At 39.7% G+C, this 23118-nt stretch overlaps 1 protein-coding gene across 1 annotated transcript in view; it reads left to right on the top strand.

Annotated features, from left to right (window-relative positions):
• Window positions 1-23118, top strand: part of LOC122561656 (ATP-binding cassette sub-family D member 2-like) — a 90138-nt gene that overhangs the window by 62920 nt on the left and 4100 nt on the right. The window contains exons 8-9 of the mRNA XM_043713607.1: window positions 4767-4851; window positions 19030-19155. Coding sequence (XP_043569542.1) covers window positions 4767-4851; window positions 19030-19155 — 211 coding nt within the window. The remainder of the gene's footprint in view (window positions 1-4766; window positions 4852-19029; window positions 19156-23118) is intronic.

Genomic DNA, 23118 nt, shown 5'->3' with positions numbered 1-23118 from the left:
TGCCATTAGGGGAAGAATTCCAGGATTTTGACACAACACCAGTAAAGGAACAGTGATATATTTCCAAGCCAGGATGGTGAGTGGCTTGGAGAACTTGCGAGTGGTGGTGTATTTGCTCCCGTTGTCCTAGATGGAAAGAATTATGGGTTTGGAAGGTGTTTTTCTAAGGATCTTTGCATTTCTACATTGCAAATTATAGTACACGCTGGGGCCAATCAAGTCCTGGATAGTCTCAAGCTTCTTGAATGATGTTGGATTTGCACCTATCCAGGCAAGTGGGGAGTATTTCATAATACTCCTGACTTTTGCTTTGTAGATGGTGGATAGTGTTTTGGAAAGTGAATTTGCAGGTAGACGAGAAGGTGGTGTTTGGTCTTTATCGGCTAGTGCATTGGATAAAGGAGGTGGGATGTTTGATTGTGGCTGTTGAAGCTACTTTTGAAATATTGCATTCAGTTTTGGTCTCCCTACTATAGGAACGATGTCAAACTTGAAAGGGGTTCAGAAAATTGAGGATGTTGCTGGGTTGGAGGGTTTGAACAATAGGGAAAGGTTGAATAGGCTGGAGCTATTTTCTATGGAGTGTCTGAGGCTGAGGAGTGACCATAGAGGTTTATAAAATCATGAGGGGCATAGATGAGGTGAATAGACAATGTCTTTTCCCCAGGGTAGACAGCACAGGTTTAAGGTGAGAAGGGAACATTTTTTAAAAGGGACCAAAGGGGCAACTTTTTCATGCAGAGGGTGATGCATATATGGAATGAGTTGCCAGATGGACTGTTGGAGGCTGATACAATTACAACATTTAAAAGTCACCTGGTTGGGTAGGTGTACATGAATAGCCAGGGTTCAGAGAGATATGGGCCAAATGCTGGCAAATGGGACTAGCTTAACTTAGGATATTTTTGTTGGCATGGATGAGTTGGATTGAAGGATCTACTTGCCTACTGGACAACTAATGACTGTACTTGTTGCAGCATTCTTAGCCTCTGACTTGCTCTTGTAGTCACTGTTTATGAGGCGTCCAGTTGAGTTTCTGATCTGTGGTCACCCCAATGATGTTAGTAGTGGGAAATTCAGTATTAGTAACACTGTTGAATGTCAAAGGGCAATGGTTAGATTTTCTCTTTTTGGAAATGGTCATTGCCTGACATTTGTGTGGCGCAAATGTTACTTGTCATTTGTCAGCGAAGACTGGATATTGACTGGATCTTGTTGCATTTGAACATGGGCTGCTTCAGAATCTGAGGAGTCACGAAAGAAGCTGAACATTGTGTGATCATCAGTGAACAGTGAATTTCTGACCTTTATGGAGGGAAGGTCACTGATGATGCAGCTGATTATGGTTGGACTGAGGAAATGACTCCCTGAGGAATTCCCGCAGAGATGTCTTCGAGGTGAGATGACTGACCTCCAACAATGACAACCACCTTCCAACATGTCAGAGGGTTTACCCCCTGATATCCATCAATTCCAGTTTTGATAGTGTGATGCTACAGATCGGTCAAATGCAGTCTTGATGTCAAGGGCTGTCAGTCTCACCTCACCTCAAGGCCGTAATGAGATCAGGAGCTGATCAATCCTGGCAGAACCCAATCTGGATGTCACTAAGCAGGTTACTGTTAAACAGGCACTGCTTGATAGCACTGTTGATGACATGTTCCATCACATTATTGATGATTGAGAGAAGACTGATGAGGTGGTAATTGGGCAGGGTTGGCTTTGCCCTGCATTTTGTATGCAGAGCATACCTGGACAATTCTCCACATTGACAGGTGGGTGCAAGTGTTATAGCTGTACTGGAACAGCTTCGCTAGAGTAGCAGCAAGTTCTGGAGAACAAGTCTTCAGTACTATTGACAGAGTGTTGTCAGGACCTATAGCCATTGCACTTCTGACTGAAGATTGCTGTGAATGTTTCTCTTTTTGCACTGATCTTTTGTTGTCTTCCATCATTAACAACTGGGTTGTTTGTGAAGACACCTCCTCCAATGAATATGGTTATGAAATTCATGTAAAATTCAAAACAGCATATTTCTTCTGCTTGTTCCCAAAATTTCTCCTAAATTCTGCACCAAAGCAAAGCTGAATTTTCCGGAAATAATTCCAAGTTGTCTTAATTCAAGGCTAGCTTATATTGAAGCATTTCATTGTATTGATAGTGGTCAGATATGTAATTATATCTGCAGTTCATTTCCCAGTAAGATTCCCATTCAGCTGGTAATATTATTATTATTGATATGAGTTGGGGCTTGCTAGGGCAAAGGTTGGTGATAGGACTGAATGGAAATCATCATTAATGACTGTAGATTTTATAGACATGAACTTTAGTAAGGCATTTGATAAGGTTCTCCATGGTAAGCTGATGAAAAAAGTGAAGTTGCATGGAGTCCAGGGTGTTCTAGCTAGATGGATAGAGAACTGTTTGGGCAACAGGAGACAGAGTAAAAGTAGAAGGGAGCTTCTCAAAAGGGAGACCTGTGACCAATGGTGTCCCACAGGGATCCATGCTGGGACCACTGTTGTTTGTGATATACATAAATGAATTGGAGGAAGGTGTACGTTGCCTCATTAGCAAGTTTGCAGAGGAGACTAGGATTGATGGAGTAGCAGATGGTGAAGGGGGCTGTCAGAGAATAGAGCAGAATATAGATAGATTGGAGAGTTGGGCAGAGAAATAACAGATGGGAGTTCAATCCAGACAAATGTGAGGTAATGGAAAGGTCCTGGGGAAAATTGATGTACAGAGAGATCTGGGTGTTCAGGCCCATTGTTCCTTGAAGTGGGCAATGCAGGTCAGTAGACTGGTCAAGAAGGCATTCGGCATGCTTTCCTTCATCAGACGGAATATTGACTACAAGAGTTGGCAGTCCTATTACAATTGTATAAGAATTTGGTTCAGCTACATTTTGAATACTGTGTACAGTTCTGGTCACCATATTACCAAAAGGATGTGGATGATTTGGAGAGGGTGCAGAGGAGGTTCACCAGGATGATGCCTGGTATGGAGGGAGCTAGCTATGAGGAGAGATTGAGTAAATTAGGATTATTTTCATTAGAAAGAAGGCAGTTGACGGCGGACCTGATTGAGGCCTACAAAATAATGAAACGTGTAGACAGAGTGGATAGCAAGAAACTTTTTCCCAGAGTGGAGGACTCAATTACTCGGGGTCATGAGTTCAAAGTGAGAGAGGAAACGTTTAGGAGACACATACGTGGAAAGTTCTTCATGCAGAGAGTGGTGGGTGCCTGGAATGCTTTGCCAACGGAGGTGGTAGGGGCAGGAACGATAGCATCATTTAAGATATATCTAGACAGATACATGAATGGGCAGGGAGTAAAGGGATACATATCCTTAGAAAATAGATGGCAGATTTAGATAGAGGATATGGATCGGCGCAGGTTTGGAGGCTTAATGGCCTGTTCCTGCATTGTAATGTTCTTTGCGCATTGACAAGTCACCTGAGCTATTCCCCAGATGACTTGTTATATTGTCATAACTAGTGTCCCAGATACTCTCTCCCTTGCTTATTGTGTATGGGTGAAAGGGAAAAGTTGCACACTAAAGTGGCTATTAAGTGCAAACCGGTTGCATTTATAATATATGCGGACTTTACTCAGGTGACAATGACCTTCTTCAAGATGGGCTTACATTGATTTATTTTAAACGAATGCTTATTTCCATAGATTTCCAGAATATGTATAATAGTGAAATGGAGAGAACACAGAACAAAATTGGATACTCCTGAGATATATCTTTCATTCCCGCAACAATTATTAAATAGTGTGCAGGGGAATAGAGTAGATCTGAAAATAATGAATGCTGAAAGTTTGCAGCAAATCATTAGCCTCTACCAGAGAAAGATAAAGCTGACATTTTGTTTGATGCCTTCATTATTTCAACTTTAATCTAGAATTAGAGATGGTGGGATAATTTATGTTTCCATGCTAATGGAAGGTTTGCTTCTGTATAGTTGACCATACTCTGGCCAATTTTCCATTTGAAACCGGGAACCAAATATTTGTACCATATGGAAGAAAAGATTCCAGTTACTTCTAAAATCGATAGCTCTGTTATGCCATAGGACAAAAAATGGTATGATCAGTTGTGCAAAAACCTGCTGCAAACCAATGTAAATAAATTGAATGAATAAAAATGGAGGAAAACAGACTGGACAGTAAAGATTTCCCATGTAAATTACTCTCTCTTGAACTGGCAGGTGTTAACTGCTCAGATTCCTGTCTGATGGTAAGGAAGGCACCCACTCATAATTGCTAGGTATTTTCAAGCATGTGTGTTTTGAACCCTATGATCTTCTCAGGACCTGACTGCTACAGATAATGTGCCCTCAAGTGAAAACTTATGCAGCACATCACTGCAATTGGAGCATTTTGACTTGTATCAAGATTAAAATCAAGGTTATGCGATATTTTCCAAAGAAATACTGTTTTTGTTTTCAAAATAAATGTTAACGTTCAAATTATTTTTAACTTTCTTGATTTTCCATTGATGCCGATTTTAAATTGAACATGGTAACCAAGTTTGGGTTTATGAAGGGGAGGAGGAAAATACAATTCATAACCAGTGCAGGCAGATTGAGATAAATGCCTACAACAAAACATGAAAAGTTTACTCACATTTGAAAATATTAAAAACAAAGTTTAGCTGTACAAAAGGAATTGTTTCATTTACCAGAGTTTTGTTCCTTTCTTACACTATATATTCTTACAATACACTACAGAATGTTTTGTTTCCTATTACTGTAGGATGGGATGCAGTTACTGACTGGAAGGATGTCCTGTCTGGAGGTGAGAAACAACGGATGGGCATGGCACGCATGTTTTATCACAGGTGAGTTGTGTTTAGGGTAAAGATTGGAAGTTAGTCAAATTGCTCAGAAAAAAGGGATTTTCCATAGGGTGTAAATTAAGTTCTATGTGGTATAACCTTATGTTGATCATATGTCACGCTAAACTTATAAAATGTGACATATATTTTTCAAATATTTTTAAAAGTACTGAGTTTAATAGTAACAAATGTTTTCCCAACACAAGAGCGTTACTTTCCGTTGTGCTGAGCCATACAGTATTACAACAAGTTTAATCATATTACCAGTGTTCACTTCCTGATCATTCTTTGAGAATAAATGAGAAAGTCGGTCACTGGGCTGCTTTTACGATCTGTTTGGCACTTGGCTGAGGAGTGATATTGATAGAGACTTGAGAAGAGATTCAGCATTAAGTTCAAGAAGGGAAGTTTCCAGAGCTGAGATAGTAACATTTTTCAATGGAGATGCCCTTGTAAAAATACATAATTATTGAAATGTACCTCCAGTGTGCTGATATTCCCTTGTCATTATGTCAATAGGATATTTAACTTAGAAGTACAAAATGTTCTTTATATTGTGTTACAACTCTCTTCAAAGAAAATCCTTTAGCACATGAATGAAATGAATGGAGAGTTTCTGGCAAACTACTGCCTTTATGTTACAAACTATTGGGGCTTTGCCTGATATTGTGAAGTGTTCTCATTATTATGGGGGCTACAATGTTTTTTCTTAATTCTCTTAAAAACCTTTGCTCTAGTGGTACACAGACTGATTAGTACAAATATTTAATTGAAGTGTTTTTGTAATTCTGTGATGAATAATGGTGTCCGTTTTTGTTTACACAGGAAAAAAAAGAATAGGAACAGATTTTTTAAAAAGGTGTACTTTAAATTTGTTCATGGGATGTGGATATCAAACTGGCTGTGACAATTATAACCCATTTTTAAGTGCCTTGGAGAAGATGGTAGTGAGTTGGCTTCTTGAACTACTGCAGTAAGCATGCCATAGTGCTGGCAAGAAGGGAGTTCCAGGATTTTTGACTCAGGAATGGCAAATGATAATAGGTCCAAGTCAGGATGATGTGTAAGACATAGGGGAACTTGAATGTGGTCATTCAACAAGATTCTTTATGGTAGACTGGTTAGCAAGGTTAGATCTATTGAATACATTGAGAGCTAGCCATTTGGATACAGAACTGGCTCGTAGGTAGAAGACGGAGGTTTGGGGTGGAGGATTGTTTTTCAGTCTAGAGGCCTGTGACTAGCAGTGTGCCACAAGGATCAGTGCTGAGTCCACACTTTTCGTCATTTATATAAATGATTGGATGTGAACATAGGAGGTATGATTAGCAAATTTGCAGATGACACCAAAGTTGGAGGTATAGTGGACAGCAAAGAAGCTATTTCTGAGTACAATGAGATCTTGATCAGATGGGCCGAGGAGTGGCAAGTGGAGTTTAATTAAAGTAACTGTGAGGTGCTGCATTTTGAATATTTATAGGTGAGGTCCTGGGGAGTATTGCTCAACAAAGAAACCTTGGATTGCAGGTTCATAGTGGAGTTGTAGATAAGAAAGTGAAGAAAGTATTCTTGCCTTTATTGGTCAGTGCACTGAGTATAGGTGTTGGGAAGTCCTGTTGCCGCTCTACGGGACATCAGTTGATCCATTTTTTTAAATACAACGTTCAATTCTGATGTCCCTGCCGAAGGAAGGATGTTGTGGAACTTGTAAGGGTTCAGAAAAGCTTTACAGGAATGTTGCCAGGATTGGGAGGTTTGGGTTATAGGGAGAGGCTGAATAGGCTGTGGCTATTTTCCCTGGATTATCAGAGGTTGGGGCCGGGGAGTGACCTTATAGAGGTTTACAAAATCATGAGGGGCATGGATAGGGTACAGAGACAAGGTCTTTTCCCTGGGGTGTGGGAGTCCAAACCTAGAGAGGGATAGATTTAAGGTGAGTGGGGAAAGATTTAAAAGGAACCGAAGGGACAATGTTTTCATACAGAGGGTGGTGTGTACATCGAATGAGCTGCCAGAGATAGTGCTGGAGGCTGATGCAATTACAACATTTAAAAGGCATCTGGATGGATTTATGATGAGGAAGGGGTTAGAGGGATATAGGCTAATTGCTGGCAAATGGATACTGTTGGAGGGGACAACTTACCAGGGGTATGCAGTGGGACCCAGGTCTCTGGCACAAAGCCTGTCCCTGTTGCGCAGAAAGAAAGGAGGAGAGTGTTAGTCATTGGGGACTCAGTAGTTAGAGGGTCAGATAGAAGGCTTGTTGGGAATGAACGAGACTCACGGTTGGTGTGTTGCCTCCCAGTTGCCAGTTTCCGTGATGTCTCGGATCGTATCCTTGGGGTCCTGAAGTGAGAAGGTGACCGGCCCCAAGTCATAGTCCACGAGGTTCCAACGACATAGGTAGACAGAGGGAGAGGGATGTAAGGCAGGATTTCAGGGAGATTGGGTGGAAGCTGAGTGCTAGAACAAACAGAATTGTTCTCTGGTTTGTTACCGTGCCACGTGATAGTGAGGCAAGGAATAGGGAGAGATATCAGCTGAACACGTGGCTGCAAGGATGGTGCAGGAGGAAGGGTTTCAGGTACTTGGATAATTGGGGCTCATTCTGAGGAAGGTGGCACCTGTACAAACAGGACTGTTTTCACTTGAACCAGAGGGGTACTAATATCCTGAGTGGGAAATTTCCTGGTGCTGTTCAGGTGGGTTTAAACTCGCTCAGCAGGGGGATGGGAACCTGAGATGTAATTGCAGTACACAGGAGGATGAGAGTAGGGAGGACAGGGACAGGATTTCACGGTCACAGGAATGTGCTGGCAGACAGCAAGCTGGTTTGGAGTGCGTCTACTTCAACGTAGGAAGTATCCGAAATAAAGTAAGTGAGCTTGCAGCATGAATAGGTACCTGGGACTTCGATGTTGTGGCCATTTCGAGACATGGATAGAGCAGGGCCAGGAATGGATGTTGCAGGTTCCAGGGTTTAGATCTTTCATTCAGAACAGGCAAGGCGGTAAAAGAGGGGGAGGTGTGGCCTTGTTAGTCAAGGATAGTATAACAGTGGCTGAAATAACTTTTGATGAGGACTCGTCTACTGATGTGGTATGGGCTAAGTTTAGATACTGGAGAGGAGAAGTCACACTGCTTGGAGTTTTTATAGGTCTCCGCAGAGTTCCAGGGAGGTGGAGGAGAGGATTAGCAAAATTATTCTGGGTAGGAGTGAAAGGAACAGGGTGGTCATTATGGTGTCTTTAACTTCCCCAACACTGACTGGAAATGCTATAGCTCTAGTACGTCGGATCGATCAGTTTTTGTCCAATGTGTACAGGAGGGTTTCCTGACACAGTATGTCAAAGGGCCGACAAGAGGGGAGGCCACACTGGATCTGGTGCTGGTAAGGCCAGGTGTTTGATTTAGTTGTAGGTGAGCACTTTGGAGAGACTGACCATAATTCAGTTATGTTTAGTTTAGCGATAGAAAGGGATAGGTACATGCCACAGGTCAACAGTTATCGATGGGACAAGGGCAATTATAATACGATTAGGCAAGATTAGGATGCATAGAATGGGGTAGCAAAATGGAGGGGATCCAGACAATGGAAATGTGGAGCTGGTTTAAGGAACCATGTCCTTGATAGGTATGTCCCTGTCAGGCAGGGAGAAAGTGGTAAGGAAAGGGAACTGTGGTTTACTGCAGAAATTGAATCTCTCGTTAAGCGAAAGAAGGAGGCTTATGTGTTGATGACACAAGATGGTTCAGATGAGGTGATGGAGAGTTACAGATCAGCTAGCAAGGATTGAAAGAGAGAGTTAAGAAGAGCAAAGAGAGGACACGAGTAGTCTTTAGTAAATAGAATAAAGGAGAACCCTAAAGCTTTCTATAGGAATGTGAGGAATAAATGGATGACTAGGATAGGAATAGGGCCAGTCAAAGACAGAAGTAGGAAGTTGAGTGTGGACCCTGTGGAGATTGGAGAGGTGCTAAGTGAACATTTCTCATCTTTTTTCATTCAGGAAAAGGAGAATATTGTAGAGGAGAAGAATGAGATGCAAGATATTAGACTAGCAGGGATCGAGGTTAGTTACGAAGAAGTTATCAGTTCTAGAAGCAGTGAAAGTAGATAAGTCCCTTGGGCCGGATGGGATTTATCCGAGGATTCTCTGGGAAGCTATGGAGGAGATAGCAGAGCCTTTGACTGATATTTGAGTCGCCATTGTCTACAGGTTTAGTAGCAGAGGACGGAAGGATTGCAAATGTTGTGCCCTTGTTCAAGAAGGGCAGTAGAGATGATCCAGGTAATTATAGACCAGTGAGCCAATGTTCTATTGTCGGAAAGGTTTTGGAAAGGATTATAAGAGATAGGATTTATAATCATCTAGCAAGCAACAATTTGATTTCAGATAGTCAACATGGTTTCGTCAAGGGCAGCTCATGTCTCACAAATCTCATTGAGTTTTTTGAGAAGGTGACCAAGCATGTAGATGAGGGTAGGGCATACATGGTATACATGGACTTCAGTAAAGCCTTTGATGAAATTCCACATGGTAGGCTGTTGGAGAAAATGAAGAGGCATGGGATTGAGGGTGATTTAGCAGTTTGGATTAGAAACTGGCTTTCTGAAAGAAGGCAGCGAGTGATGGTTGATGGAAAATATTCAGCCTGGAGTCTGGTTACTAGTAGTGTGCCACAAGGATCTGTTGTGGGACCACTGCTGTTTATCATTTTTATAAATTGCTTAGACGCAGGCATAGGTGGATGGATTACTAAGTTTGCAGATGAAATTAAAATCGGTGGAGTAGTGGACAGTTTGGAAGAATGGTACAGGTTTGCAGGGGGACTTGGATAAACTGCAGAATTGGGCTGAGAGGTGGCAAATGGAGTTCACTGCAGCTAAATTTGAGATGATGCACTTTGGGAAGAATAACAGGAAGGCAGAGTACTGGGTCAATGGAAAGATTCTTGGTAGTGTGGATGTGCAGAGGGATCTTGGAGCCCATGTACATAGATCCCTGAAAGCTGCCACCCAGGTTAATAGTTCTGTTAAGAAGGCATACAGTGTGTTAGGTTTCATTGGTAGAGCGATTGAGTTCCTGAGCTGCAATATCATGCTGCAACTATACAAAATGCTAGTCCGGCCGCACTTGGACTATTGTGTACAGCTCTGGCCGCCATATTTTGGGAAGGATGTGGAAGCATTGGAAAAGGTGCAGAGGAGATTTACCAGGATGTTGCCTGGTCTGGAGGGAAGGTCTTATGAGGAAAGGCTGAGACACTTGGGTCTGTTCTCATTGGAAAGAAGGCAGCTAAGAGGGGATTTGATAGAGTCATACAAGATGATCAGAGGATTAGATAGGGTAGAGAGTGGAAGTCTTTTTCCGAGGATGATGACGTCAGCTTGTACGGGTGGGGGGTGCATAACTGCAAATTGAGGGATGATAGATTTAAGACAGATGCCAGAGGCAGGTTCTTTACTCAGAGAGTAGTAAGGGCGTGGAATGCCCTATCTGCCAATGTAGTTAACTCAGCCACATTGGGAAGATTTAAACAATCCTTTGATAAGCACATGGATAATGATGGGATGGTGTAGGGAGACGAGCTGAGAATAGTTCACAGAACGGTGCAGCATTGAGGGTTGAAGGGCCTGTTCTGCGCTGTATTGTTCTATGTTCTAAGATATTTTATTTGACCAAAGGGTGTGTTTCCATGTTGTACATCTCTATGACTATGAGGTGCTGCATTTTGGGAAAGCAAATCTTAGCAGGACTTCTATCCTTTATGGTAAGATCCTAGGTAGTGTTGCTGAACAAAGATACCTTGGAATGCAGGTCCATGCTCCTTGAAAATGAGGTCACAGGTAGATAGGATAGTGAAGAAGGCGTTTGGTATGCTTTCCTTTATTGGTCAGAGTATTGAGTATTGGGATGTCATGTTGCGGCTGTACAAGGACATTGGTGAGGCCACTGTTAGAATGTTACATGCAATTCTAGTCTCCTTCCTATCAGAAAGATGTTGTGAAACTTGAAAGATTTACAAGGATGTTGCCAGAGTTGGAGGACTTGAGCTACAGGGAGAGGCTGAACAGGCTGGGGCTATTTTCCCCGGACCGTCGGAGACTGTGGGGTGACCTATAGAGATTTACAAAATCATGAAGGGCATAGATAGGATAAATAGGGGTGTAGGTGTCCAGAACTAGAGGGCATAGGTTAGGGTGAGAGGGGAAAGATATAAAAGAGACCCAAGGGGCAACTTTTTCACGCAGAGGGTGGTACGTGTATGGAATGAGCTGCCAAAGGATGTGGTGGAGGCTGGTACAATTGCAACATTTAAATGGCATTTGGATGGGTATATGAATAGGAAGGGTTTGGAGGGATATTGGCTGGGTGCTGGTAGGTGGGACTAGATTGGGTTGGGATATCTGGTTGGCATGGATGGGTTGGACCGAAGGGTCTGTTTCCATGCTGTACATCTCTATGACTCTATGAACTGTATCAGCTGCATTTGCCTTTCTAGTGTGTGGGGTGGTGGGGGGGGGTGATTGTCATTTGAAGGTACTGTACAAAAAGTCTTGGTGAGTTAACTCCAGTTGACATTGGTGGATGCGCTACTTTGTTCTAGATGATGGCAAGTTTCTTGTACATTGTTGGAGGTTCATCCATTGAGGCAAATCGAATAATCAAACTTCTGAGTTGCCCCTTGTGCATGGTAGACAGGCATTCATGAAACAAGAGGTAAACCTGTTACAGAATTCCTGGCCTCTGACTTGTTCTTGTAACCACTAGTAACCCCCAAGGATGTTAATAATGCCATTGAATGTCGTGGGAGAATGATTAGATTCTCTCTTGTAAATAGTCCTTGCCTAGCACTTGTGTAGTATTGATGATATTTGCCACATTATAGGCCAACCCTAGATGTTGTCCAAGTCTTGTTGCATATAGACTGGATCTGAGGAGTTCAAAGTGGTGGAGGGTGGTACAATTACAACATTTAGAAGACATCTGGATGGGTTTATGAAAAGAAAGGGTTTGGAGGGATTGGGCAGTCATCCATAAATATCCATACTTTGGATCATTTAATGGAGAAAGGGTGATTGATTCATTGATGAAGCAGCTGAAGATGCTTAGGCCTAGAATGCTACCCTCACACATGTAAACGTGTACAGTACAGGAAGTGGTCATTCAGCCCATTACAGCCAGGCACCAAAAATCTGAGTACATTAGACTAGAACAGCAATTTATTGTCATATGTATCTTTACAAAAATATTCAGTGCAAAGTTTTATAAGTCAACATACTGTGGCACTAAAATTAATGACAGAAGTCATAAATGAGAAGATAGAAAAAAGTTCACTGCAGTTCAATTATTGGGTCCTGCGGTCGGGGTACACTGGAAAACTGGGCTGAAACTGCCCCGCAGGCCCAGTCCGAGACCGTCCCAGCAAGCTGAGACAAGTCCTGCTTGCTGGGACTAGACCTTCACACTGGGCTGTCGGAATACCTGGAAGCCGTCAAAGAAACCTCCATGACAGAATGGGACCTCCACACCATGACAAAAATGCCACATTCGGAGACCACCCTGCTAGATGCCAAGCTTATACTGCCATTCCAGGCAGTTGGAAGCCACCTCACCCTGGCTGGCAGAAGTTGCCTTCTGCTGAAGTCGTTAAAAGAAGGAAAGGTATCATAATAAATGGAAACATTAAAAAAAAAGAAAGAAAAAAGAATGTAAAGCGGATGGAATAGATGAGCTTCTTGTATAGCTTCCCTCGTACCTTATCCTTAGTGAGAGCTGCTGCACTTACCTCTGCCCACTGACTCTCTTGAAGGTCTTGTGTGCTACTAGTGTCTTTCAAAATGCAGACCGATGCAAAGTTGTTGTGCCATTTCTCCATTTCCCATTACTACTTTTACAGTGGTCCAATTTTGTGTTTCTTACTTTTTATATATTAAAAAAACTCTCGTTTTTTTTAAATATTACTAGCGAGCTTACCCTCATATTTTATTTTCTCCCCCTTTATTGCCTTTTTAATTGTCCTTTGCTGATTTTTAAAGACTTCCTAATCCTCTGGCTTCCCTCTATTCTTCACCACATTGCATACTTTTCCTTTTGATTTTCTACTGTCTATGACATACCTCCTCAGCCATGGTTGCCGCCTCTTCCTCCTCTTAGTACATTTCTTTCTCCTCTTCCTTGAGATAAATTTCTGCTGTGCCTCCTGAATTATCCGCAGCAACTCCTGCCATGCCTGCCCGACATCTTCCCTGCTATGCTCCCTTTTCAGTCAACTCTGGCCTGCTTCTTCCTCCTGTCTTTGTAGTTACTTTTTCTTAATTGTAATAATATTACGGTACATCTTCGATTCCAGCTTCTCCACCTCGAACTGCAGGGTGAATTTTATCGTGTTGCAATAATTGGGATGTTCCTAGGGGTTCCTTCACCTTAAACTTTCTAATCAAGTCTGCCTCATTACACATTACCAAATCCAGAATTAGTTGTTCCCTAGTGGGCTATCCCATAAGCTGCTCGAAAGAAACCATCTTGTACCAAGGAATAAACATGTTTTCTTACATTTATAATTCTTTTCTGTATGACTCAAAAATGTGAACAATATGTAAAGACCTGAGGAAGAAAATGGAGGCCTTTGAAATGTGGATGCTAAAGCATATATGAAAAGTTTCCTATATATATCATGAGACAGTGAGAAGGTAGTTTAATTTGCAAGAGCAAATAGATCTCAAAAAGTGACATCCATTTCAAAAAAAGTCAGCACTTTGTCGTATTTTAGCTCTAATCAAATAGCCAAAGATCTCTTCTCAGATCAAAATGGTAGGCAGAGTTGAATAATGAATGTCACTGATTTGATTACATTTGAGCTGGAAAGGATTGGAGGATGTTATTAGATAGAGAAGCATGGTGTACCATGACAGCAGATTTTCTGGCAGATGAGTTACAAACCGCAGAAGTCTTTTCTTGCAATTTTCCTCACAATTGACAATCGTAACAAAGTTGGACAAAGGTTGTTATTTGTGAGGTATTTGAGGTATTTTTATTGCAAATAAGAAATAAAATATTCTTTGACTGCCATTAATTATTATGAAAAACAATTAGTGAAAACCCATAAAATTCTTATCACACAAGTGAAGATAATTCAGTTTTGAGCAAAGACATTATTTGCTACTTCAATGTATTTGGATCAATTGTCCCCAGACCATTTATTTGCAGCTCTATGCAAATAGCATCTAAATCTCATTATTACTTTGTGTTCAAAAATGCATAGTGTAAATGGGCAGATGCTTATCTCAAATCATTCCCAGAAGTAAAAGATGATGCTATCCAAATCATTTGGGAATAAATTTATTTTCTTCTTCAGACAGCCATCAACACTGGCACATCTGGTTAATTACATAAGTTAAATCATAATGGGCACTGAATGGTGTGACTCTGCTGGTAATAAAGGTACTTTATTGTCTGTATTGCACATTCCATGTGTAATCCAAATGTTGCAATAGGATGAAGTGATAGATCATTGTTTTTCACACGTTATTGTAGTGAGCAGAGGCAAGGTCATTCCTTCCGTTAGTAGAAATCTTCTTTCATGAGGACATACTAAATGTCACATTCAAGCCTGCGTCCCATTTGTTACTCTACTCTTGAAAGAATTGATGTCTTAATCACAATCTCTCACTTCCAGTGATAGTTTCATTAGTTCATGAAGAGCCTCTGTTAACAAATTAAAATAAAAAGGCAAAATGTTTGTGTAGTGCCATTATTCTATTTTGATTAGTTTGCTTAGCGAAACCCTGCATTTTCTATATCAAGTCTTGCATCTTTTCAAATTGGCTTAAAATCTAATTTTATTTGGGTATCTATGATGACTTTTCCAGCTCTTAATGACCCAATTGCGCTTGAATTTATAGTTGCATGGTTTTATATAATCTACTTGCAAAATATATCACCTTAAGTCTGTGATGTTTCTATTTGGACCTTAATTTAGCTCTTAGCAAATTTTAATGCACTCTTTTATTCCTCTTAAAATGCATAATTTGAACTGTTCTTGGCATTATTTTATCTTGCAAATTTTGTAGCTTGAACGGGAGAATAATTCTCGCTGCTACTCTTAAAGTAGAGTAATTATAGATTTAATAACTTAGTAAGATGTTACTTGTTCTGAACTGGAGTGCTTTCTGAAGTCTACATCTTCATTTCATTTGCATCAAGGAGATTGCCATATAGCAGAAATCCTAGTCAAGTGGATCAGAACTGAAAAATGTGGTTTCCAATGTATTGTTTTTCAGAGTATTTTCAATTGTGGCTCTCCCATAGAGCAAATTAGGAAATCTGACCAGTTAGTCATTTCCTACATTGCAAAGATTTTGGGTAGACAGAGTAGTGCATTACCCTGCTGTCTTTTGTGCCTCAGTGTTACTGTCAGTTTAGGTAAGTAAACCGCTGTCTCAATTATGATCTGAATTGATGCAAATGGTTGGGTTTTTTTGGAGTTGGTAGGGTGGCAGAGGGGTGTGTGATTGGCGGCTTCAGATGTGAGCTGCTTAGTCTCTCAAGTTGATTCTCGTTTGTTTTTGGAACAGTAGAAGAGTGGGTTGTCTTCTGTGAGACTTTATTTAGCTTTGTTGATGCAGAAGGTGCATTGAAATAACTTCACAGAGGCTAGTGTCCTATCATCAAGTCACACTTTATTTACACGTGAATAGTCAATGACTATAGTACTGCCTTATACAAAGTAAGACACCAGAATGTCAATATCTCTGACACACAACCTCCTTATGTCAACTCGTGCTCTCTAATTAGATCAGATTAACAGCCCCAATCAGAGAACTCATATTGTATGTGATTCAGCAGATGACGGAAGACGTTGCTACTCAATCCAGGGTGGAGTCAGAGGACCTTGTAGAAAGTGTGTTTTCTTTGTGTTGGTCATGTTTGGGAGAGTGGAGCAATCCGCCTTGATTGCCTGCTCATGATGCAGCATGCTGGGTAATGATAATTTGTTGATTATATGATCCTTACTTCATTAAGTGTCACTTATACTTTGCATTAATGCTTTATTTGGAATCTGTGGAAAACCTTGATAAACAGTTACCTATTGGCCAAAAATTTCAGTAAGCCTTTTATGGACACAACTATCTAATGTTGCCTTTAAACTTTGCGATACCTGATCATCAGCCTATCAACGAGGGGAAGGAGTGGTCGCAGATTCTATATGGAATGTTATGAGCTAAGTACTATTAATTTGGAGTAAATAATGCAAATCATTTGGATTTTACCGGAAACCTTTCATATTTGTTGTATTAATCTGGATTGCACAAATACCTCTATATACAAGGATCATAAATTTTACAGAGACACATTTTTGCTGGCAAAAACAAAAATAGTTGGAAAAGCTCAGCCTGTCTAGCAACATCTGTGGAGAGAAGTCAGATTTAACATTTCGGGTGAAGTGACCTTTCCTCAGCATTTTTGGCAGAACCTTTCTCAAAATATTTTCATCCTCTGCACATGATCCTTACAGCCTTTTTTGGAGTTTTCACATTCATTGACTACGTTAGTTTAACTCTAGCTTGAAATTAATTGCTGGAATAATGTAGGTTTCTTTTAATGATGTAGAACTTAGAAATGAACTTATACTGTTAAAAGATATGAAGACCGGCAAGTGAGATAATATCTAATACTGCATGATGTGACAATGCTGTCCCTTCGACAAAGTTGTGTTGTCTTTGTTTTTTTTCGAGAGGTATTAAAGGCAGAGATTCCGATATGTCTAGAAATGTCTACTTGAGAAGGCTTTTCAAGTTTTTTTTCTAAACACTTGTATAATGAAAGGAGAGTGGCCAGTTCTCCCAGTTCAGGGTTTGGTTTTAGCAAGGAGTCTTTTTGAGGCTGCTGGTCAAAGAAACAGCTCCATGCTGATCCTTTGTCTGACATTTCTCCTGTAAGAACCTGTATTGGTCTTTCCTTTTTTGCCAAGGGGGTGTTTATGGGGATATTGCAAGAATTTGGAACAGCATCATTAAGTTGCAATAAAGTCGATTGTGTTTTAAGATAGGTTAACTTAACCTAAGTTCAGTTTTCTTTTGTTAGTGTTTCATTCTGTGGTCTGTAAATAAATTCTGTTTAGTTTTTTTAAAACTCAATGCTATATTATATCTAATTTCTAATGTTCAGTCCTATTTCTGGCCAGATACTCATAGTCTTTTCCGTAAATGTGATAATTATTTTTCTGGGTGTCCTTTCAATTTACTTTCTACAAGTTTGAAGGGAGATGTTTGAAAGAGGACACCTCATTGCTATCTGCACTTGGTGCAAGTTAATTTATTACTGAATTTACCTTGTTCCATACTTACTCCATAAGTTTTATATCTTGCGAAGAACACTGGGTTCTCAGAATTTTTGAAACCTTGAACATGTTTCCCTTTTATTTCAATCTTCAGCAATGGAATAAGTAAATTATGCTAGTTCTTCCTCAATTCCAGACTCTTCTTAAAACACGTGTTATATTTTGCTGGAATTTTGAAAGATTTATAAATATTTCAACTTGATGTTGCATATACAAGGTTCAAATAACTTAATGAGTCTAGCATTAGTTAGATAGCATACTAACCTATGAGTTTGAATGTTGTTGGAAATCCATCTTGATAATGCAATGTGGGACAGAGGGAGTACTACATTATAAGAGATGCTGCAAAGCAAGGTTGAGAACCTGACACCTAAATAAATTCTGGGTCCTTTCCCTGTACTTAAACTTATCACTTTAATTACATTCCTTTTTCATTTGAATGAGCTGGAGACTTGCTTTATGCCGAATGCCCCTAGAAGACGCCGTTGCCTTTACTAAGAAGAGCAGGCAATTCTCAAAGGCACCAGGAGGATAAACATGGTACAAAATTGTAATGGATGCCAAGTCAGGCTACAGCACTCAACCCAGGATGAGTTGACCCTTCAAATGTCACAAAAAACACCTCTGGAACAATTCTGAAGAAACCACCAGCTAGTTTCCCATTCCTTCCCCTTACCCCTTGAAAATTGAGGTTTGTGCCAAGGAATATGGGATCCAGTGCCGCCTTCTGGGGATGTAGTTTCAAATAAGATCCATTCCGGCTTCCACTAGCGATTGAAAATCCAGACTATTGTCTTTTGAATGTTAGTCTATGCCCCATCTATCCTCTTAGGTGAGTGTAGTAAATCTCATGGCATTATATTCAAAAAATGCAGGGAGGTTTACCCTGCTATCTTGGCCAATAAATATTCCTTAACCACCTTAAAGATAAATGATCTGGTCATTATTTGCTGCTTATACAAATGCTCTATTTGTAAATTCACTCCATGGTTCCTGCATTGTAGCAGAAACTACATTTTAAAAGTAGTTCATTGTTTGGCGAAGGCGTTGAGATGTCCTGATCATGTTGGGCACTATATAAATGATTATATATTTTCTTTCTCACTGTGATTTTTTATTCACAATGTCTTAGTAACTGTAAATCTTGAGAAATTGAAACTGATCACATCTTAATTTGCTTTTAGCTGGATCCAATTGGCAAGATGAAGCAGTGTCAGCCCTGAGAGAAAATGGAAATAGGAAGTGGAAGTTAGGAGACAAACATGAGAGGGAAAAGAATAAAAGATTATATAGAGGTGGTGGCATTGTTGTAATATTACTGGACTATTAATCCAGAGCCCCAAGCTAATGGTGAAATTTTGAATTCAATAAGATCTGGAATTTAAAAAAAATCCAAACATTAAAAAAATCACTAGTCTAATAGTGAGTATGTAAACATTGCCAACTTTCATAAAAATCCATCTGCTTCATTAATTTCCTTTAGGCAAAGAAATCTGCCATCGTTAACCACTCTGATATCTGATGTACATGACTCCAGATTCAAAAATATGCTCAAGTCTTAAATGCCCTTTAAAATGACCAAGGAGGCAGTCAGCTCATTAACCAACAAATGCTGGCCTTAGCATTTATGCGCACATCCTGCATGTAAATTTTTTAAAAAGATAGGGCTCGTTTGGAAGGAGTGGGAAAGGTCTCAATTGGAGTATAACAATTGCAAAGATTTGTTGGCCTGATTGGTTGTAGTTTGTCAAAAAACTTGAAGGCTCTTAATTTGTGTTATTGAAAACAAGTTGTTTTTTTGTATTATACTGATTATTTAATGTGTTTGCTTAGACCAAAATATGCACTGCTGGATGAATGCACAAGTGCTGTGAGCATTGACGTTGAAGGCAAGATATTTCAAACTGCAAAGAATTTTGGGATCTCATTGCTTTCCATTACTCACAGGCCATCTCTATGGTGAGTAGCTACTCCATTACAAAAGCTGGAAAGAAAAATATGCACACACTCTGATCTGTTGCATCATTTTCCATTAGAAACGGGTTTGCAAGCAGAGTCTTGTTCAAGATACAGCATTATAAGACAGTAATGGATGAATGTATTAAATTTGTGTTGATGTACTATTTTAGCCTTTCTTACCTGAGCCAATGCATCAGATACTAAGAAACATTGAATTATATTAATAGGAATCATAATATATTCCAAATATTTTACTCAAAATTTAATGAAGTGCAGTAATCACAATTGATAATTGACTTGACCGCCAAAATATATAAAGAAAATATAAATGTCCAGTTTTTCTTTGAGACAATATTCAAATTAAAGTACAGTTGAAGTAATGGAAATTGAAAAAGTCAGAATTGATGGCAATTTCTGCAAGTTAAGTTCATGTAAATCAGGTCCATTATATGAAATGTCAAACTTTTTTTTATATTTGTTGACTTGATTGGGCATTATTTATGTTTATTATTTCCTGCAATGAGAGCACTATTTTCCTTTGGATAGCTGACATTGCTTAAAATCTGATTCTCTAGGAGTCTGCCAACATTTCTGTAGGCTGCCCCTTTTATAAAAGTGAAAACCTTCTGTTTTAAAAAGTTACAAAACAAGTAATGGCAAAATGTTCCAGGAAATTAACTATAAATTTTATTTTGTAATTGTTTTGTAAATGAATCCCAAAATAGTCTTCACAAATTCTTATAGGAATTAGCCTTTCCGCTATCAAGTACACCTGTGTTTCACAATCCCGCCATCTTCCCACCTTCCCCAATACTTTACTGACCCTATTATTTGGTTGCTCCAGGTCATTCCACTCATGGTTGCAGACCATAGCCCAACATTAGTTTTTTTCTCAGATCATTCTAAATGGACAGCGTTATGACACAGGGATAGCAAACCAGACCAAGTCAGACCCACTAACACTGGATTCACAATATGGTGTACAATCATACAGCAAGGAAACAGACCCATTGGTCCAACCAGTCGATGCCAACCATAATGCCAAATTAAACTAGTCCCATCTGCCTGCGCTTGGCCCATATTCCTCCGAGCATTACTTATTCATGTACTTATCTAAGTAATTTTTAAACATTGTAACTGTGCCCACATCCACCACTTCCTCTGGCAGTTCGTTCCATGCATAAACCACTCTGTGTAAAACAAAAAAGGTTGCCCTTCGTGCCTGTTTAAAATATTTCTCCTCTCTCCTTAAAAAATACCTCTTAGTCTTGAATTTTTTCACCTGAGGGAAAAGACACCTGCCATTCACCTTATCTATACCCCTAATGATTTTATAAATCACTATAAGATCACTCCTCAACCTCCTACGCTCCAGTGAAAAAGGTTCAAGCCGATCCAGCCTCTCTTTATAATTCAAATCATCTGTTCCCTGCAACATCCTTGTAAATCTCTTCAGAACCTACTCCAGCTTAATAATATCCTTACAATAACAGGGTGCCATAACTGGACATAATACTCCAAAAGAGGCCTCAGGGCTTATGCCCGAAACGTCAATTCCCCTGCTCTTCAGATGCTGCCTAACCTGCTGTGCTTTTCCAGGACCACACTCTTGATTTTGATCTCCAGCTTCTGCAGTTCTCACTTTCTCCTCACTAATATACTGTACAAACGCAACATAATATCTCAACTCCAAACACTTAAAGATTTGAGCAATGAAGGCAAGTGTACTAAACATTGTCTTAACCACCCTATCTCTATGTGATGGAAACTTCAAAAAATTATGTGCCAGAACTCCTAGGTCTGTCTGTTTTACAAAATTACCCAAGGCCCTAATTTTAATTGTGTAAGTCCTGTCTTTGTTTGTTTTAAAAAAATGCAAGACCTTGCATTTATCCAAATTAGACTCCATTGCCACTCTTCAGCCCATTGATCCAATTGATAAAATCTTTGTTATCTTAGATAACCTTCTTCACTGGCCACTATACCACCAATTTTGGTGTCATCTGCAAACTTACCAATTATGTCTTCTATATTCTCATCTACGTCATTTATATAAATAACAAACAAAAAGTGGACCCAGTCCCGCTCCCTGTGGAACACGCTAGTCACACGCCTCCAGTCCGAAAAAGAACCCTCTACCGTCACACTCTGTCTCCTGCCATTAAGACAATTTTGTATCCAATTGGCAAGCTCATCCTAAATTCCACGTGATCTAACTTTACTAATTAATGTACCATGCAGGATGTTTTAAAGGCTTTACTAAAGTCCAAGTAAACAATGTCTACCACCTTATCAATCTTCTTGAATACTTCTAAAAAAACTCAATCAAGTTTGAGACATGATTTCCCTCACACAAAACCATGTTGGCTTTCTTTGTCTGTCCAAATGCATATAAATCCTAACTTCCAGAATCACTTCCAACAACTTAATCACCACCGAAGTCAGACTCACAGGTCTGTAGTTCCCAGGCTTCTCTTTACATCCCTTCTCAAACAAAGGTACAATATTAGCCACATTCCAGTTATAGATACAAATATTTCTGCAAGGGGCCTCACAATTTCCTCCCTAACTTCCCAGAACATCCTGGGATGTACTAGATCAGGTCCTAAAGATTTATCCACCTTTATATTTTCTAAGGCCTCCAGTACTTCCACTTCTGTAATTTGAACTGTCTTCAAAACATCAGTATTTATTTACAAGTTCTCTTGCCTCCATCTCTTTCTCCACATTAAAAACCAACACAAAATATTCATTTAATATCTCTCCCATATCCTGAGGTTCAACACTCTTTGATCTTTAAGGGGCCGTACTCTCTCTAGTTGATCTTTTGTCCCTAATGCACTTACAGAATCTCTTTGGATTGTACTTAACCTTTTTTCCAAAGGCTGTCTCAGATCATTTCTTTGCCTTCTTGATGTTCCTCTTAAGAAGGCCCCTACACTCTTTATACTGTTCATGAATTCATTTGAACCCAGTTGTCTATATTTAATATGATTCTTGTGACTGGCTGGTTCAACAATTATTTTGACAATAAGTACCAAACTGTTATGAAGTTGCTTTAATGATACATTGTATTACAGCTACATGAGATTGTATCTTTCTTGAATTCTGGTCAATGCAAACATTGACCAGCACTGGCCTCCCCTTAATGGATTAATACAACATCCATGCAACCAACTGCCACACCTTGAGCATAACACATTCTGGTGCCAAAACATCTGCAATAATTAACCTGCACTTATCTTTCTAGGCCAGTTCCTAAATACAAAATACCAGTTTGAATTTTCTGATTTTTTAACAAAATGCAAGCTGATGTTAAAAATTCAGTTTGATTCTTAACTTCAGCCCACAGTTCCAAACCAAAAATTAGAAAAATAAAGAAAAAGCAGTGATGGTCTGAACAATAGCTTCTATTCAGCTAATTCTAGAGCCTGCCATAATAGTACAAATATCCTTCTGTGAAGATTGAGTTTTCAAACATTCATTCCAGTCATTCTTTGAAGCTTGATGAAGTAATTGAAGATGATCAAGATAAAGATTGATTTAAGTACTAATGACATCAATGGAAATGTCGTTAGCACAGGAACACGTAGTTAAAACAGACCAAGTTAAAAATCAAACAACACCAGGTTACAGTCCAACAGGTTTATTTGGAAGCACTAGCTTTCGGAGTGCCACTCTTTCATCAGATGGTTGTGCACCTGATGAAGGAGCGGCGCTCCGAAAGCTAGCACTTCCAAATAAACCTGTTCGACTATAACCTGGTGTTGTGTGATTTTTAACTTTGTCCACCCCAGTCCAACTCCGGCACCTCTAAGTCAATGGCGACCATTGACACCTTAAAATAGACAGCCATGATCTAAAATGGTAGAACAGGCTTGAGAGAATAGCCTACTTCTACTTTAGTGTTCCCAATTTTGCCATGATACATAAATTGGTTTAAGCAAGCTTCAATTTAATTCA

The sequence above is a fragment of the Chiloscyllium plagiosum genome, chromosome 23 (genome assembly GCF_004010195.1).
Source record: "Chiloscyllium plagiosum isolate BGI_BamShark_2017 chromosome 23, ASM401019v2, whole genome shotgun sequence".
NCBI lineage: Eukaryota > Metazoa > Chordata > Chondrichthyes > Orectolobiformes > Hemiscylliidae > Chiloscyllium > Chiloscyllium plagiosum.
This window is presented reverse-complemented; position numbering and strand designations above follow the sequence as displayed.